This window comes from Marmota flaviventris, chromosome 1 (genome assembly GCF_047511675.1).
Source record: "Marmota flaviventris isolate mMarFla1 chromosome 1, mMarFla1.hap1, whole genome shotgun sequence".
NCBI classification, from domain to species: Eukaryota; Metazoa; Chordata; class Mammalia; order Rodentia; family Sciuridae; genus Marmota; species Marmota flaviventris.
This window is the reverse complement of record NC_092498.1, coordinates 214,943,847-214,960,993: the sequence shown is the minus strand read 5'-3', so window position 1 is coordinate 214,960,993 and position 17,147 is coordinate 214,943,847. Positions and strand designations below refer to the sequence as shown.

Sequence of the window (17,147 nt, the reverse complement as noted above, 5' to 3'; positions counted from 1 at the left end):
AGGTGAGGCAGCAAGGGGCAGAGTGAGGCAGGCTGAGGCAGGGGACATTGGTTCCAGACTATGCAGGTATCCATCAGCTGCTGAATGGGGGATGAAGTTTCGGGGGACCCAGAGTCCAGACTCCTACCTGTAGAGCTGGAAATAGGGGTCACAGATGTTGGGGATCCTAGAGGGTATGTGGAGGTCACTAGATCTGAAAGAAAATACAACACAAATAAAGATTACTGAGCTTCATTGGGAAGCCACAAGAGAACCAGCTGTTAATGGGAACTTGGGGCTCTACTTGGTCCATCCTGAGACCTTTGACTGGCCCGGGGCCTCTCTGGAGCTGAGAACCCAGGGGATGGGGCACACTACCTCAGGCTTGGGGAGGAAGGGTACTGGGGCATGGGGACTTTAGGGCCATCCATACTCACTGCTCTTGGTTGAAGCCCAGTACTGATGGGTGTAACCTGCAGAGGGAGGGAAGAAAGAGTGAGATGCTAGGAGGAGGCTTGGAAAGGGTGAAGTCATGTGGTCATCTATTTTTTAGTTTTCTGAAGACTCTCCATGCGTAATGGATGTGCTTCACATTCCCACCAACGGTGCCTAAGAGTTTTCCTTTGTCCATACCTTTACCACCACTTTCTTTTTTCTTTTCTGGAAATAGCCGTTCATCCCAACTAGGGTTGTAGCAATGCCCCTTCCTCCACCAAAGAGTCTTAATTAAGCTTTTCCAGAAACCCTCCCCATAATTGTTCTTATTAACAGAATATTAGCGAAAATTTCTGCCAAAAACCTCAAGGTGGGTTAGGACTTCCTATGCCTTTGTGAGGACTAAGTTGCTCTGTCTTGCAAAAGCTAAGTTTGGCTGCAGACTTGATGATGTCTTGTAAAAACCTCTGACTAATCTAAAAAAGGGGACAAAAAGCACTTTCTATGAACTCAAAAAAAAAAAAAAGAAAGAAAAGAGAATACTTTTATGTAGACTTCTACAAAAATGTAAACTTCCAAGGCTCCCTACCCTTTTTTAGGCACGAGCCTTACTTTGAACTAGTGCAGCCACTAAACCTGCTTCCTCTTAATTCCTGGGTGCCCAGCTGCACCTGTCCTGCATCAGGGTGAGATGCTATCTCATTGTGGGCTGATTTGTATTTCCCTGGGGACATTATGTCCAGTGAATTAAACCAGACAAAGAAGGACGTGTACTGCATGTTCCCACTCATGTGGAAGCCAAGAAAGTTGATCTCAAAGAGGAAGAGAGTGAAATAGTGATTGCTGGAGGCTGGGAGGGGTAGAGGGCCATTGGATAATAAATATCTCAGTATAGTTAGATATGAGCTGGGCACAGTGGCGGGCGCCTGTAATCCCAGCAACTGGAGGAGCTGAGCAGCAGGGTTGCAAGGATCCCCAGCCTCAGCCACTTAGCAAGGCCCTAGGAAACTTAGTGAGACCTCGTCTCAAAGTAAAAATTAAGAAAAAAGGGCTGGGGATATGGCCTAGTGATTAAATGTCCTTGGGTTTAAACCCTGGTACCAAAAAAATAAATAATAAATAAATAGAGTTAGATATGAAGAATAATTTTCATATTCTACACCACAGTAGGATGATGGTAGATTACAAACTATTATTTTATGATGCAGCAGAAGAGAGGTGTCCATTGGCTTCAGATGCAAAGAAATGATAAGAAGATGGAAATGTTAATTAGCTTGATTTGATCATTACATAGTACACACATGGACTGAATTAACACACTGCACCCTATATATAACGTGCAGTTATTTGGTGTCAATTAAAAAGAAAAAAAATCAAAATGAGTGAGAAGCAGAAGTCAAAACAGAATTCAAGACCCCATCTTCCTGAGCTCTTCTCTGAGATTCATCAATAAATAGCATCTACTGTTATTAGTTAATTGCCTTGTACTCTTGTTGCTCACAATATTATTATCCTCATTATCATTAATCACAAAGATAGCAGCAATTAGGGCCCCTTCATTATTGTGTGTGTGGGTTAGTGCGTACCTGGAATAATGTCAAACTCATTAAATGAATAATAGAGACAGCATTATATGTGTGCTTAGCCTCTTTTGTGTTTTCTTCATCCATTACAGAGGGATTCTCTGCCCTTAACCACTTCCATTTTTTTTTTTGTGCTTCTCATAGAGTGATGATTCTATGACATAATGTGCATAGAGTTTTGGGTGGGATTACTAGACTTTGTATGTGAAGTTCAGGGTCATAGGAATTCCTCAGTAATGATTAGCCTTTCTTACAGGTGTTACTGTTGATGCTGTTGCCCAAGGCGTTGTTGCACAGGACACTAGCATTGCGAAGAGCTTCGAGGTTAGTTTGTCAGGGCAGGTGTAGCTCTGGCTAGCCCTTGGAGATGAATGAAGGATCCCAGGCTGCCGTTAGGGAGGGGAAGAGGTTACCAATCACTGCGGTTAGGAAGCTGGGGGCTCCAGGGGCACAGTTGACCTCAACAGCCACCGTGGGCTGGTTTACCCTCTTCCTTCCCTAATGCCATGTGCTGCTTCCGCTGGGTCTGTGAATGGGCACAGGAATGAATGTGGAAGGAATCTTCGTGTGCAACTTAAGCAAATTGGTGCAGCCAAGATGGAAAGCAGTATGGAGATTCCTTGGAAAGCTGGGAATGGAACCACTATATGTCCTAGCTCCCCTCTCTTCGGTCTATATCCAAAGGACTTAAAAACAGTATCCTACAGGGACACAGCCACATCAATGTTTATAGCAGCACAATTCACAATAGCTAAATTGTGGAACCAACCTAGATGCCCTTCAATAGATGAATGGATAAAAAATGTGGCATACATACACAAGGGAATATTACTCAGCAATAAAAGAGAATAAAATCATGGCATTTGCAGGTAAATGGATGGAGTTAGAGAAGATAATGCTAAGTAAAGTTAGCCAATCCCCCAAAACCAGATGCCGAATGTTTTCTTTGATGTAAGGAGGCTGATTCATGGTGGGATAGGGAGCGGGAGCATGGGAGGAATAGACGAACTCTAGACAGGGCAGAGGGGTGGGAGGGGAAGGGAGGGGGCAGGGGATAATTAATGATGGTGGAATGTGATGATTGTTACTATCCAAAGTACATGTAAGAAGATATGAATTGGTGTGAATATACTATGTATACAACCAGAGATATGAAAAATTGTGCTCTATATGTGTAATAAGAATTGTAATGCATTCTGCTGTCATATATAAACAAAAAAATTACATAAAAAACATCCTTTTAAGATTTTGAGGGGAGAAGAATGAGCCCCCATGGATATTCTAGGTTGGCCCGGGACTCTGTCTGTGAATCTGGAGAAACCACAGCTCAGGAAGACCCTTCAGGGATCTGGGGACCCCCAGCTGAAGCAGAGCCACTCACCATTGACACACAAACTGTTCCTTTCGAGAGAGTAGGGGCCCAGCTGGGTGACACCATGGGTCAGCCGGCTCAGCTCCCAGTACAACTGCTCCCTGTCCAGCCTCGGGCCTGTGGGACCTGAGTAGTAGCTGCACACTGCGTCGATCCTGGTGCTCATCTTATCCTTTTCGGCTCTGGGGAGAGAGGGACATGGGCACAGGGCTGGAGACTCCGCCACGCTGCCTCCAGTTGTACCCCTGGTCTTTTAGTCAGCACCTCTGCCTGGGTTGCCCCTGTTCTCTGACTGTATCTTTTCCTCTTTCGTCTGGGGACCAGACCCTACCTCTTTAAATGTAGCCCCCTCCCAGGGCTGCTCCGCTCCCTGTTCTTCTTATAACTCCCCCAGGCTCTTTGTTTCCACCCTCAGCCCCACCACACTCCCTCCCTCCACTCCGGGAAGAGCCCAGTCCTGCTGGGCCGTGGGGCTGGGAGGTGGAGCTCCCCCGGAGGGAACTGAGAAGCCTGGGACCCGGCAACGCTGTGGAAAGGAGAATGGGGACCTCGGGCATGTGGGCCATTTCCCCATGGCTGCTGCATGGGCAACGGCCATCATGGGGCCTGACAGGGTGACTTCATCAGAAGTTGGTGGATCCCAAGGCTGGGTTTAGCCCTTCAGGAAAACCTTTGGGTAGGCAACTCAGTTTGGAGAGAGAGAGAGAGAGAGAGAGAGAGAGAGAGAGAGAGAGAGAGAGAGAGAGAGAGAGAGAGAATGTATAATGGCATAAAAAAAACCAATATAAGAAGTAATTAGGAAGCCTTGTTGGGACACAGAGTAGCTCTCTTTTTAGTTTTTTGAGGAAACTTCGCACTGTTTTCCATGAGAGCTGTTCTAATTTACATCCCCACCAGAAGCATTTGAGAGGGTTGGGGCCGTGGCTCAGTGAGAGAGCGCTTGCTTCACACAGGTGAGGCACTGGGTTTGATTCTCAGCCCTGCATATAGATAAATGAATAAAATAAAGGTCCATCAACAACTAAAAAAAGATTTTAAAAAAAGTGTATGAGAGTTCCTCTTTCTCTGTATTTGTTATTTTCTTTTGTCTGTTTGATAATAGCCACTCTAACTGGGGAGAGATGGTATCGTGCGGCACTGTTCATAGTAGCCAAGATGCAGAATCAATCTAAATGTCACACACACACACACACACACACACACACACACACACGTGCGTGCATGCACTATTATTCAACCATAAAAGTGAATGAAATCCTGTCCTTCAACAAGAGGAGCCTGAAGAACATTATGCTAAGTGAAATGAGCCAGAAAGGCAAATACCACATTTTCAAATCATACGTGGAAACGAAGAAATATTGATCTCAGAGATGTGGAGAGTAGAATAGTGTTAACAGAGGCAGGGAAGGGTGGGGTGGGGTGGGGAGAGGTGGATGGAGACAGAGACATTGGTGACTGGGTAAGAAAAAAATAGGTTCTGGTGTTCCACAGGACAGGAAGGGAACCACAGTTAGCAATAATTTATTGCATATTTCAAAATAGCCAGAAGACTTTGCATATTCCCAGTACAAAGAAATGATAAGTGTTGGAAGTGATGAAAGTGTAGTTACCCTGATGGGATCATTATACACTATGTATATGTATCAGAATATCACATCATACCCATAAATACAATATTTTGCATCATCTAGATTTTTATGTTTTCATTAGTGTATTGTAGACATAGATGCCACTAATTTATTTTTAGAGAAGCAGTGAGGCAATGTCATTGCACAATATCTTTGTCATGAGTTTAAGCTGACCTGTCTGAGATGCCCGCTAGGGGACACCTGTACTGGTAGGGAGAGGTAGCCCGGTCCTGGCCTGAGAATGCTGCTGCTGTTATCTGTGCTGCTCAAAGCATTTCTTCCCATTCTTGCCCATGAGTGTAGTACAGTTACTCTCAAAGTGTGGTCTAGGGACTCCTGGTGTCCCCAAAAGACTTACAAGGAGCCCACCAGGTAAGACATCATTTTCCTTTTTCATTTACTCAGGAGTATACAGTGATTTCCCCCCCAGTGGCCCCTTAAGCTAAAATATTCAAACAGATTGAAGGCAGAAGCATATATCTACCCATCTTCTTCTAGGCCAGACATTGCAAAGTTTGGTAAAAACATAAACAATACCTCTCTTCTCCTTATGCTATTTAAAAAAATATGGCTATTGTTCTTAAAAATACATTATTTGCATTAATATGAGTAGTCAGGTCTGTATATCCATAGGATCCACATTTGCAGAATGAACCAATCTTGGATCAAACATACTTTTTTCAAAAAATTGCATCTAGAGCTGAGGACACAGGTTGGTGGTGCAGTGCTGACCCAGCATGAGACCCTGGGTTTGGTCTCCAGCCCCACAGTATGTACATGCATACATGAAGTTGTATCTGCACTCAGTATGTTCAGATGGTCCTCCTTGCCATTTCCCCTAAGCAATGCACTAACCACTATTTCATGGTCTTTACATTCTATTAGGTGTTATAAGCAATCTAGAGATGATATGAGAGGCTGTGCGTAGGTTATGCAAATACTCTGCCACTTTATATAAGGGACACGAGCATCTGCAGATGTTGGTATCCTTGTGGATCTTGGGGCAAATCCTCCATGAATGCTAATGATGGCTGCATTAGGTTTATTATGTTGAATGAATGAATAAGTACTTATAAAATATATCAGCTTTAATAATTTTCAATTCAGCAAATATGGGGGGACAGAACCCCCAAGCTCTCTGGAGTTCTGAGCACTTTTTAATTTAATTTTTTTCCTGAGCACTTTTTAAGAATGTAATTTGTTAGGAGGGGTCAGTGAGATGATGTTGGTAAAAGGCTACAGAGTTTTAGGATAAGATGGGTCAGATCTGGAGATTTGATGTGCAGCATGTCGATGATAGTTGACAATACTGCATTGTACCCTTGAAATTTGCTATGAAGATAGATCTTCAAGTAAACTTCCCCAGCAATCATGTACAACTACGTAGAGGTGGTCGACACGCTAATGAGCCGAATTGTGATTATTTGAAGAATTGCGGTATGTCTACACACATCACATCATCAAGTCATACACCTTAAATGTCCACAATGGGTCATTAAGGCTGGTAGGGAAAAAGAGTGCAAAAGGCGTTGACCCCAGTGACCTTGAGGTCTGCTGGAATCCTGGTTAAGAGCAAGGACTCCCGAACCAGGACACTCGGGCTCCAGTCTTGGCTCTTCTCAAGCAGTTATTATTGATTATTTTGAGCCTCAGTCTTCTCATCTATAGAGTGGGATCATACTTGTGTGGTTTTCATCCTTGGGGACTAAATGAAAACATGCAAGGCACTAGACCGAGGGTGGCATGTGGCCATGCCATGATTACTGATTCCCTCCACCTGTGGAGGGAGGGGGCCAGGAGGAATAGGTGGAGCTCAGTGAGGACAGTTCCCATCCATGACGCTCCAGCAATCTCTCCACTCACAGGATGGGGTGGTAAGCCCTCCCTTTTGACAGGATGATCCAAGTTTATTGGATGGAGGACTCCATGGAGACACCTTAGGGACATAAGCTGTAAGGGGAGGGTGCTGAGCCCCAGGGACCACAAAGGAGCCAGGCAGAGCAGAGACGGCAGGCTATTTCTGCAGTGTTTAGGTCCCTTGAAGATTATTTCAATTGCAAGATCTCCTGTGTCAGCTCAACATTTACTTCATTTTCCGCTATTTTAGTGAGACTTGGGCATGTCCTTGCCTCTTTTTCAGGGAACAAACTGCAGAGATGGTTTGGGTCGGGGAAGATGCCGGGGTTTCTGGGCATGGCGTTGGCCAAGATCTACACTGGCTATCCCTATGAGCTCCAATTAAGCGAGAGCAGGCACTACACTGGGCCAGGCAGTATCTGGCTTATTTCACTGTGCTGAATAATGAACAAGCCTAAGAGTCTGTTGTTATCAAGATTCTATAGATAATGTGATTGAGGAGCAAAAGGGTATATGTCTCGCCCGATGTCACACAGCCGGCAAGTGGAAGAGCACAGGCTCAAAGTCTAGCCTGGGGTCCACTAGTCTATATTGCCTCTTAGCAAAAGTCCAAGAAGCTGTGGCTATCTCGGATGTGGAGGGCCAAGAATCAAGACAGAATTGAGGTTGCCATGGGCCATGAAGGGAGTCTCACCTGAGCATTTTCAGCCTGCAGTCAGCGTAGAAGGAGCCGAGACTGCTGTTCCTGAACAAGGGCTTGAGCTGGGGAGGAAGGAGAAAGAGATGAACAGGGGGGGCCAAGGCAGCAGAGCGGTGGCCACTGGGGAGGGGATCTTACCAGGTACTGTAGGGTCCTCTCGGTGGCATTGAATATCCCAGAGCCTGGAAGCCCCATGTCCTCCGTGTAGGGCAGGTTGGTGATGGTGAAGTTGATAGTAAAATACACCGTCAGGGGAACCTCAGCTGCATGGGGGAGGGGAGAAGAGGGCAGCACTGTCAGTCCCGGGCAGAAGCGGGAGGCAGGGCTCTGAGGACCAACTTCAGCTCTGGCACCCAGGGAGGGTCTGTCCTGCGGAACTGCTTCATGAGTTCCCACACCAGGAACTTCCTACACAAGGTGACAACCGTCCCAGTTTGCTAAGGAAGGTATGAACTCCTGGGCGCAGGCTCAGTTTTCAAAGTGAGAGGGTTCCCACGTCCGGTGGTATCCCCACGGCCATGTTTATCACAGCACTGTCCACAGAGGCAAGATACGGGCTCAACCTAGTGCCCATCCATGAGCGAACGGATGAAGAAAACAAGGTGTGCACTCATGGTCTTCCTCCACCGTGGAAAAGAATGATGTCTTACTCTGACATAAAGAACTAGAGGGCATGGAGATTCCTCAGAAAACTGGGAATGGCACCACCATTTGACCCAGCTATCCCACTCCTTGGTTTATACCCAAAGGACTTAAAATCAGCATACTACAGTAATGCAGCCACATCAATGTTTATAGCAGCTCAATTCACAATATGGAACCAACCTAGGTGTCCCTCAATAAATGAGTGGATAAAGAAAATGTGGTATATATATACTCAATGGAATATGACTCAGGTTTAAAGAAGAGTGAAATTATGGCATTTGCCAGTAAATGGATGGAGTTGGAGAATATCATGTTAAGTGAAATAAGCCAATCCCAAGAAACCAAAGGCTGGATGTTTTCTCTAATACGTGGATGCTAATTCACAATAAGGTGAGGGGGTGGGGGGCACTAGGGAAGAATAGTGTTACCTTAGATTAGGTAGAGGGAAGTGATGGGAGGGGAGGGGAAGTGATGTGGGGATAGTTAAGACAGTGGAATGACATTATTATTGTATGTATATATGTGATTGCGTGACCAATGTGATTCTGCAACATGTACACTCAGAAAAATGAGAAATTATGTCCCATCTATGTATGATCTATCAAAGTGCATAGATGCATTCTACTGTCCTGTATAACTAATTAAAACAAATTTTAAAATTAGAAAAAAAGAACTGGAGGACATTACGTTAGGTGATATAGACCAGGTGGGGAAAGACAAGTGCCACAGACTCTTTCTCCCCCGTGTGGGTGTAAAGGAGGTCTGTCTGCAGTGTGTAGAGGGAGGGTCCAGGGAGGCAGGGGGGGAACGGGGGAAACAGTGGGGACTGAATTAGAGCAAGTGAGATTCCATGCTTGTGTAGTTATGTCAAAATGAACCCCAATATTATGTATAATTAAAATTGACCATTAAAACACTCAATTTGAGTGAAAGATGGTGGCAACTTGAAGTTGGGCAGGGTGAGGGTAGAGAGGACAGAGAGAATTAAATAACACATACAAAAACAGAGACAGAAAGAGAAAGCCCTGATGTTCTCCAGCTCAGTGGGGTGACTAGAGCTCAAGATAACCTGGTATAGATTTCACAGAGAGCTAGAAGAGGGGACATTCTATTCCAGTTAAGTGAAAACATTATGCCAAGTGAAGTCAGCCAGATACAAAAGGGAAAATGTGGTATGACTTCACTGATATGTTCCAGAAGGGGCAAATTCGTGGGGGTAAGTAGATTAAAGGTCACCAAGGGCTGGCAGGAATAGGTAGTGATTGCAGAAAGGGTACAGAGGTTGGGGTGATCAGAGTTTTAAAAACAGTGGTAATGGTTAACACAACAGTAAGATTATAATCAATGCTGCTGAACTCTACGTCTAAAATGCTTAAAAGGGCAAACTGGATGGGTACTCTACGTATTTCACTACAACAAAGAGAAGTCACTCTTTCTGACCTGTTCCTGGAGTCATGCTCTCAGGGCCCCAGGTGGACATCGCGGGTGTGGTCAGAGGGCTCAAGGGCCTTCCGGGCAGTGTGCCAAAGGTGATTCTGGTGTCAGCCATGGTGGAGCTCCAACCTGTGGCAGCTAGATGAGGGGTCCCCTCAGTTGTAGCTTTCAGGGTAGTGGTTTGACTTGCTCCTTCTCCATGACTGGCTGTAGGTGATGTTGGGCTCTCTGATGGTATCAAGGTCATAGTGGTATCTGTGACAGTCCTGGAAATATCTGGGAGTCCAACTGAAGTTGCAGGCAGTGAAGTCTCTGTGCTCCAGGAGGTCACCGTAGGGGGCTCACTTGCTGTAGGGGCACTGGCAAGCCCGGGGACGCTGGGGGGAATGGTCGGAGCTGGGATACCTGTGCTGGCCTCTGCTGAGGGGCTGGGGGCGCTGGGGGCCCGTACACCCGTGGTTGATGTTAAACCAGGGGACAGGGTTGGAACAGTGTTGCTGGTCTCTGTCCCGGGGTGGGTGGAAGGTGAGGCTGCTTCTTCAGGAGCACCCGTTGACACAGCCGGGCCTGGATTAGCTCTGCTGGTCTCAGTCCCAGGCGAGGAGGAGAGAGGAGTTGTCGTCTCTGGTCCACCACGTGAAGCAGCGTGAGTCAGGATACCTGTACTAACCTCCACCCCAGGTCCGATGGACAGTGAGGCTGTGGTCTCTGATAAAGGACGAACTAGAGTTGAGGCAGGGACTTTGGTGCTTGTCTGTGCCCTGGGAGGGGTGACCAATGAGGCTGTGGTTTCTGGTTCACCGGGAGAGAGAGTTGTCATTAGAAGAGTCATCCTGGCTGGCGGTTCAGAACTAGTGACCTGTGAGGTCACCGTGTCTTCAGGTGCTTCAGGTGAGGCAGTCCTGACGGGCACAGCTGAACTGGCTTCTGTCCCAGGACTGGCGGCCGTTGAGGGTGTGGTGTCTGATCCACTAGGGGGAAAATCTGAGGGTGTCCTGGGGACGGCCGGGCTAGTCTCTGTAGGACGAATGACTCGAGCTGTTGCAGCTGGCTCACCAGGGGAAATGGTCAGAGTGGGCACAGCTGAACTGGCAACGGCCCCGGGATGAGGGACCCGCGAGGTTGTGGTGCCCAGTTGATCTGGGGAAAGGGTCAGAGCTGGAGTGGTTGTACTTGTCTCTGTCCCAGAACTAGTGACCAGTGAGGTCACCAGTCCTTTTCCACCAGGAGAGACAGTCCTAGTTAGAACGGCTGGACTCGTCTGCTCCCCAGTCTGGGTGACCGGTGAGGCTGTGGTATCTGATTGAGAAGAAAGAGCCAGACTTGGAGGACTTGTACCGGTCACTGCCAGAGAACTAGTGACCAGTGAGGTCACTGCCTCTTGCACCTTAGGTGAAACAGTGGATGCTGAGATAGCTGAACTGGCTTCTTCCCCAGGAACAATGGCTGTTGAGGGTGTGGTATCTGATTCACTATGAGAAAAGCTTAGGGTTGTCCTGGGAACCGCTGGGCTGGTCTCCGTAGGATGGAGGACCAACGAATCTGTGGTATCTCTCCTACTAGGTGAAGCCGTCAGAGTCGGGGCAGCAGAACTGGCTTCTGACCCAGGACGGGTGACCCACCAGGCTGTGGTCTCTGGTTGGTCAGGGGAAAGAGTCCGAGTTGGAAGCAAACTTGTCTGTGCTCCAGAACTAGTGACCCATGCAGTCACTGTCCCTGGCGCACGAGGGGAGACAGTCAGAGCTGGAGTGGGTGAACCTGTCGGTGGCCCAGCATGGGTGACCAATGAGGCTGTGGTCTCTGGCTCACCGGCTGGAACCGTTAGGGTTGGAATATTCCTCATGGTCACTGATGTAGAAGGAGTGGCAAGGAGTGGGATATCAGGTGGGACCCCTGTCGCTGGGATATCAGAACTGGCTTCTTCTCCAGGAGCAGCGGCTGTTGAGGGCATGGTATCTGATTCACCATGGGAAAAACTTAGGGTTGTCCTGGGGACTGTTGTGCTGGCCTCTGCAGGGTGAGTGACCCATGAGGTTGTGGTATCTGGTTCTCCAGGTGAAATAGTCTCTGTTGAAACAAGGGAACTGGCTTCTATCTCAGCCTGGGTGACCCATGAGGTCTCTGGGTGACCTGGGGAAGCATTGAGATCTGGAGGAGTAGTACTCGTCTCTCTCCCAGAACTAGTGACCGGTGACGTTGCCCCCTCTGATACGTCCGGTGAGAGGGAGGGATTTGGAGTGGTTGGAATCTTCGGTGTGCCGCGGCTGGTGGCCAGAGAGGCTGTGATTTCTGATTTATCAGAAGGAGTTTGAGTTGGTTTAGTTGAACTGGTGTCTGTCCCAGAACTAGGGACCTGTGAGGTCACCCATTCTAGTATGTCAGGCGATGCCGTCATTGTTGGAACGGCAGAAGCGGATTCTGTCCCAGTACTGGTATCCACTGAGGAAGGGATGTGTGGTTGACCCTGGGGAAAATCGGGGCTTGTTCTAGAGAAAGGTGCTGTGGTCACTGCCTCGGAACTAGTGGTCAGAGAGGCCTCCAGTCCTGATGCCCCCGAGGAGACAGGCGGGGTTGTAGTGGAGTGACCTGCCTGTATCTCAGGTTGGGTGACCTGTGAGGCTGTTGAATCTGACTCAGGAGAAGACGCAGCCAGAGTTGGGACAGCTGGACTGGTCTGTGCCCCAGGACTGGGGACCAATAAGGCTGTGGCCTCTGGTTCTCTGTTGAGTAGAGAGGGGGTTGTCCCGGGAACAGCTGTGCTGGTGAGACCCTCTCTAAGACCCGTGGCCGAGGAAGCCGTTGCCTCTGGAGCTGTGCTGATGGTTTCCCCTGATATCTGGAGCTTCAGGTCTTCTGAGGTGGGAATGGAGATCCAGGTGATGAAAGAGGGGATGGCGGTGGTCTTCAGAGGTGTGGCAGTGGTCTCTGCTCTTCCTGTCCTTCCTGTGGCTGGACCTGTGAATTGGGGGATGGACCCACAAGTCAGTCAAAATCATCACACTTACTAGACTGCAAATAGCCTTTTTTCCTCTTCTATGTGAGGAAAGAGAGAGAGACATCTATCCTCTGGGATGTGGGTGGGGTGACGCTGGCATGGAAAAGGGTCGTGCCCTACCTTATGGTCACATCCTGGGCTGTGACTCCTCTGGGGATGCACGGCCACAACTCTACTCCCTGTCCTCATTGCCTTCTGCTCTGCTGGTGCCTGAGCCTCTGCTCCACATCTTCCCTCTGTGCCACCCAAATCAGATCCACCCTCCTAACCCTGTGTCAGAAGCCATCTCTGCTTCTCCCTGTTTCCTTGTGGCACTGCCTGTGCCTGCGCTGTACCACTCCCTCCCAATCTAGTTAGTAACTGCTCCTGTGGTCTGACTGCGAGGCACACAGTAGGAGCTCAAGGAGAGTTTGCTTCAGTGAATTAAATGAATGGATGGACACGTGGATGGATGTCCAAGAGGAGTCTCCTCCGGCCTGAGAGAGAGATTGTGCATCTTGCACTTGGGAACGTGGGCCCCGTGCTGAGACTCTTTGGCTGAAGAGATGGGTGACTTTTGGAGTTACCAAACCTTGATAAATGTGCCTTTTCTTATCTACAGAGTGGAGGTGAGCAGCCGTCTCAGGATGCTGGTCAAAGCCACGGAGCGTGGTGCCTCGAGGGTCATGTTCCGGCTCCTGCCACACTGCTGTTGCTGCCGCTGTCTGTGGTGGCCACCGCTCCTGTTATTCACTGCTGTGCCTAACTGGCTGCTGGCACGATGCTCTTACCCCTGTCACCACCACCTGTGGCTGTGGCTGTGGCTGTGGCTACCCTGACGACCGCGTTCTATTGTTCCCGTCATTTTACGGGCAGAAGGATAGAAACTTAGAGAGATCATGATTTGCCCAGAGTCAAATGGCTAGCGACTGGAAATTTGAATATGGTTCTGAGTTCCAGACCTCGGCTCTTAACCACTGCTCCATCCCCTGAATGAATTTCAGGATCTTGTGAGCGCTGGGATGGAAGAGAAAGGAGTGAGGAGAAAATGTCCATCTGGGGACAGATCCCTGGCTCGGTGGCTCTCTACTGGGTCCGTTTTGCTTCTCAGCACAGCTGTGTGTGGGTGCAGCTGTCCTCTGGAGTAGAGGCCAGAGATGCTGCTAGTTATTCTACAACACACAGGGAAGTTGTGCACTAGGAAGAACCTCCTGCCCCAAATGCCAGTAGCTCGGAGGTCGAGGAACCCCACTTTGTATTAAATGAGGGGGTGCTGACTGCCCCACAGACATTTTGCCCTCTCAGTGTTGGCCGTCACCTGAAGGCCGGTGGGCCTCTTCTAGTGACCTGATTGATGTAGCTGATCCTACCAGCACTGGCTGCTGCAGGAGAGCCCCCCAAAGTGTCCCTACTACAGCTCTGTGCCTCCATGCCCGAGAGAGGTCACTCAGCCCAGGTGTGGGCAGGTCGGCAGGGCAGTCATCCCTTCCAGGAGTAAGCAGCTCACATCCACCGAGAGAGGGGAGTGGGATGGCAAATACCCCAGCCACCTCTCCATTTGGAGGGGACAGTGCCAAGGGGACTGCCCCTCAGAGATCCTGGTGGGATTGGTGCCCTGTGACCCGCTCAGGGTGTCCCTTCTGCTGCCTCCTTCTCTTCTCTGTCTCCTCCACCAGGGCTTCCTGGGACCACCCCCCACAGAACACAAACTACTTATCCCTGTTTCTTTGACCCACCGTGGTCTGCTTCTGGGGAAACCCAACCCAAGATGCTTGGGTCCCATGAGAAAACCAATAGCGAGGCTTGGAGGTGACTATGTCTTGGAAAAAGTGGGTTGATAAAATAGTCTGGCTTCTGAACAATTTGGGAATAACTTCACGGATATGGGAAGCTTTACCTTTAACCACACGGTGAGGAGGACCCCTGCTAAGTACACCTGTACCTCTGACAGTTACATGGAATAATAATACCACAGAGTGGTAAGTGTCTTTCAGAGGAAAAGACGATGCCATCACCTAACCTTCTTAAAGCCCAGATTGAACAAAGCTAAACAGGTTTCTTTACAGGACTTGCTCAGAGCTTTTAATATGCCTGTGCACGCGACCACGCCAAGAAGGAGCAATATGTATGCTAAACCTCTTGGACCACAAACTTCTTTGCCCTTTTGTTCAGAGGTAGACAAGCATTACGAAGGCTTAGGAGGTTTTCTGCCCCCCACCTCCAGCTTTATCTCCCACTGACCACATACATCTCATACTTGAGCAAATCATCACGACTATGATTTAGTCATACCCAGCTATCCCTGGGTTTCACTTCTCTTTGTGCCTAATGTGCCGCTCTGTCCTGCATCTAGTAGGTCTTCCTCCACTCCCCCTGTCTTCCTGGCAAACTCCTATTCATCCTGTACAACCCAAGGCAAATGTTCCCTCCTCCGTGAAGCTTTCCCTCTGTGGCTCCAGGGTGCCTTCATGGCCTACGTTTAAATCTACAACATAGTTATTTTGTTCCTTTGCCGTCTGTCATGGATTCGATACCAAAATGTTTTCATCCTGTGCTTCCTTGATTTATACCAGAGTGTCAGGCATGCAGTGAGTTATCAATAGAGGTCTTGAGAATTAAGGTAAACCGGGTCAAATTCTCTGACCTTGAACTAAAGACCCTCAGCATTGCTCTGAAGAGAAGAAAAGTGGTAGCATCCGCCCAGTCACCATGAGACAAAGATCCAGCTGAGGCAGGGAGATTCGTGACAGTCACACACGATTCTCCTTCCAAAGAAGTCAGCTTCGTGGCTGGAGTCGGAGGCCAGGGCACAGGTGGGGTTTCTAGGAAGCAGTCAAACCTACCTTTAGAACCAGCAGGGGATGTGGCTGCCGGAGGGCCCTCGACGGGTCCCAAGGTGCCTCTGGGGGCCGCTCCATTGGGTTTCTTTGTGTGCCGCTCCACAGTGTCGTCGGGTTCTATAGGAGAGGGTAGGGAGAAGACTGGGGTAACTCATCTCACCCAGAAGGAGCCCATGTCCAGGTGTGTCCACGTCATCACTCTGCCCCTCATGTCCTTCTGTACGAACTCACGCCAGTCCTGCATGTGACCCGTCCACAGACCCATCCATCTGCCCGTAGGGCCGCCCGTCCTTCGCCCAGTCTAGACCTGACCGCCTTCTCTTCCATCTTTGCTTCCTTTTAACCCTTTCTCCCCCGCTGCCCACCCTTCGCCTTTCCCTTGTTCCTCTCTCCCTTCCCCCTCTCCTCTTCAATCTTTACTCCCTCCCATCATCCTTCCACCGTCTTTCCTACCATTTCAACTGCCTTCAGTGCTGCCTTCTTTCTCTCCTGCCTTCTGTCCCTCCATCTCTCCATTCTTTCCCTCCTCCCTCCATCCGGCCACACCTTCACCTTCCTGCCAGCTCACGCACCTCTTGCTTAATCAACACTCATGCCCTAACTAGGGAACCGTGGCTCGGAGACGTGGGCTGGGGATTGTCCAAGCCAGCTGGGGGGAGGGGATCACATTAGGATCCTGGGGAGACACGGTAGTGAAGCAGGTGCTGGACTAATTGTGGGGCCTCTTTGGACTTGTGTTCAGAACAAGAACTGGGGATTAGCTCAACCCTTTCAGAAGAATAGACTCTCCAAGAGGTTTCTTCCCTGATGGGTTGCTCTCTGGGAAGTGGCGTTTTCCTGTCTCCAGGTCCATCCCACATCCCTGAGTACCTTGTCTCCCCAGGTTTCATGTGCTCACCTCTGATCTCACTTATGCCTGTTTGGACTCTTCTCCCCTACAGAAACATGCTCCACCCAAAGGTGAAACCTCTCGCTCGTACCTTTGAGCTCTTCTCTTAGTCCCCTAACCTCAGGGATACACCCTTCATTAGAATCTCTGAGGAACCCTGCCGTTTAGTAGCATTTGACAGAACTCATCTTTTCTCCCTAAAACAGCACCCTCCTGTGGCTTCAGAGATCTTAGAATCTCTGGCTTTTCTAGCTAACTCTGAGCATTCTGGTTTAGCCTAAGGGTTAACAGCACGGATTCCTAGTGCTACATAGTCTGAGTTCTTATTCTAGTTCTGTAACTTATCATCTTTGTTATCTTGAGCAGGTAACTTCTCTGCATCTCACAACTTCTTCATCTGCAAAAGAGGCTCCAACTAATGTTGCAATGAGGATTTGAAACCTTAATGAAAAAGTGCTTAATGTGGAATACATGCTATAAACATTAGCTGTCATCCTCGTCATCATCCTCAGTAGTAGCAATAGCAGAGCATCTGTCATGGGTTATAACTTTTCCACCACTTGCTTATCACCTGTGCTTCCCCATGCCTAGCCTAGCACTTGGAGTTGAAATGAGATTAACAGATGTTTGCAAAAAAACATTCAGGTACAGGAAATACTCCTCATTATTTTCCTTTTCCCTCTTAGGAAAGTGCTATTTCCTATGATCCTCTCATGAGTGGGTGTGTAGGAGATATAGGTCCTTACTTGTGAACTGGGTGGAGGGTGGAGGAACTGCAAAAGCACTTGTATCTGTTTTTGAGTCAACACTC

General features: G+C 48.6%; 2 protein-coding genes across 2 annotated transcripts; both read right to left on the bottom strand.

Annotated features, from left to right (window-relative positions):
- Positions 1–396: 396 nt before the first annotated feature.
- LOC139702686 (mucin-16-like) lies at positions 397–8,229 on the bottom strand. The gene is made up of 5 exons (XM_071604427.1): positions 8,205–8,229; positions 7,693–7,817; positions 7,549–7,616; positions 3,379–3,551; positions 397–452 (listed from the first exon to the last, which is right to left on the bottom strand). The coding sequence occupies exons 1-5, from the start codon at positions 8,227–8,229 to the stop codon at positions 397–399; spliced, it is 447 nt and encodes a 148-aa protein (XP_071460528.1).
- Positions 8,230–9,625: 1,396 nt separating this feature from the next.
- LOC139702673 (mucin-16-like) lies at positions 9,626–11,476 on the bottom strand. Its single transcript, XM_071604370.1, has one exon. It carries the CDS (start codon positions 11,474–11,476, stop codon positions 9,626–9,628), a length of 1,851 nt encoding a protein of 616 aa, XP_071460471.1.
- Positions 11,477–17,147: the final 5,671 nt, after the last annotated feature.

Coding starts and splice junctions, on each gene's coding strand:
- LOC139702686 (XM_071604427.1), bottom strand. CDS start 8,229: ATGCCCTCTAGTTCTTTATGTCAGA. Junction 3,552..7,548: donor TGCAGGCTGAAAATGCTCAG/GTGAGACTCCCT, acceptor CTCTCTCCCCAG/AGCCGAAAAGGATAAGATGA. Junction 453..3,378: donor GAACAGTTTGTGTGTCAATG/GTGAGTGGCTCT, acceptor CTCCCTCTGCAG/GTTACACCCATCAGTACTGG.
- LOC139702673 (XM_071604370.1), bottom strand. CDS start 11,476: ATGAGGAATATTCCAACCCTAACGGTTCCAGCCGGTGAGCCAGAGACC.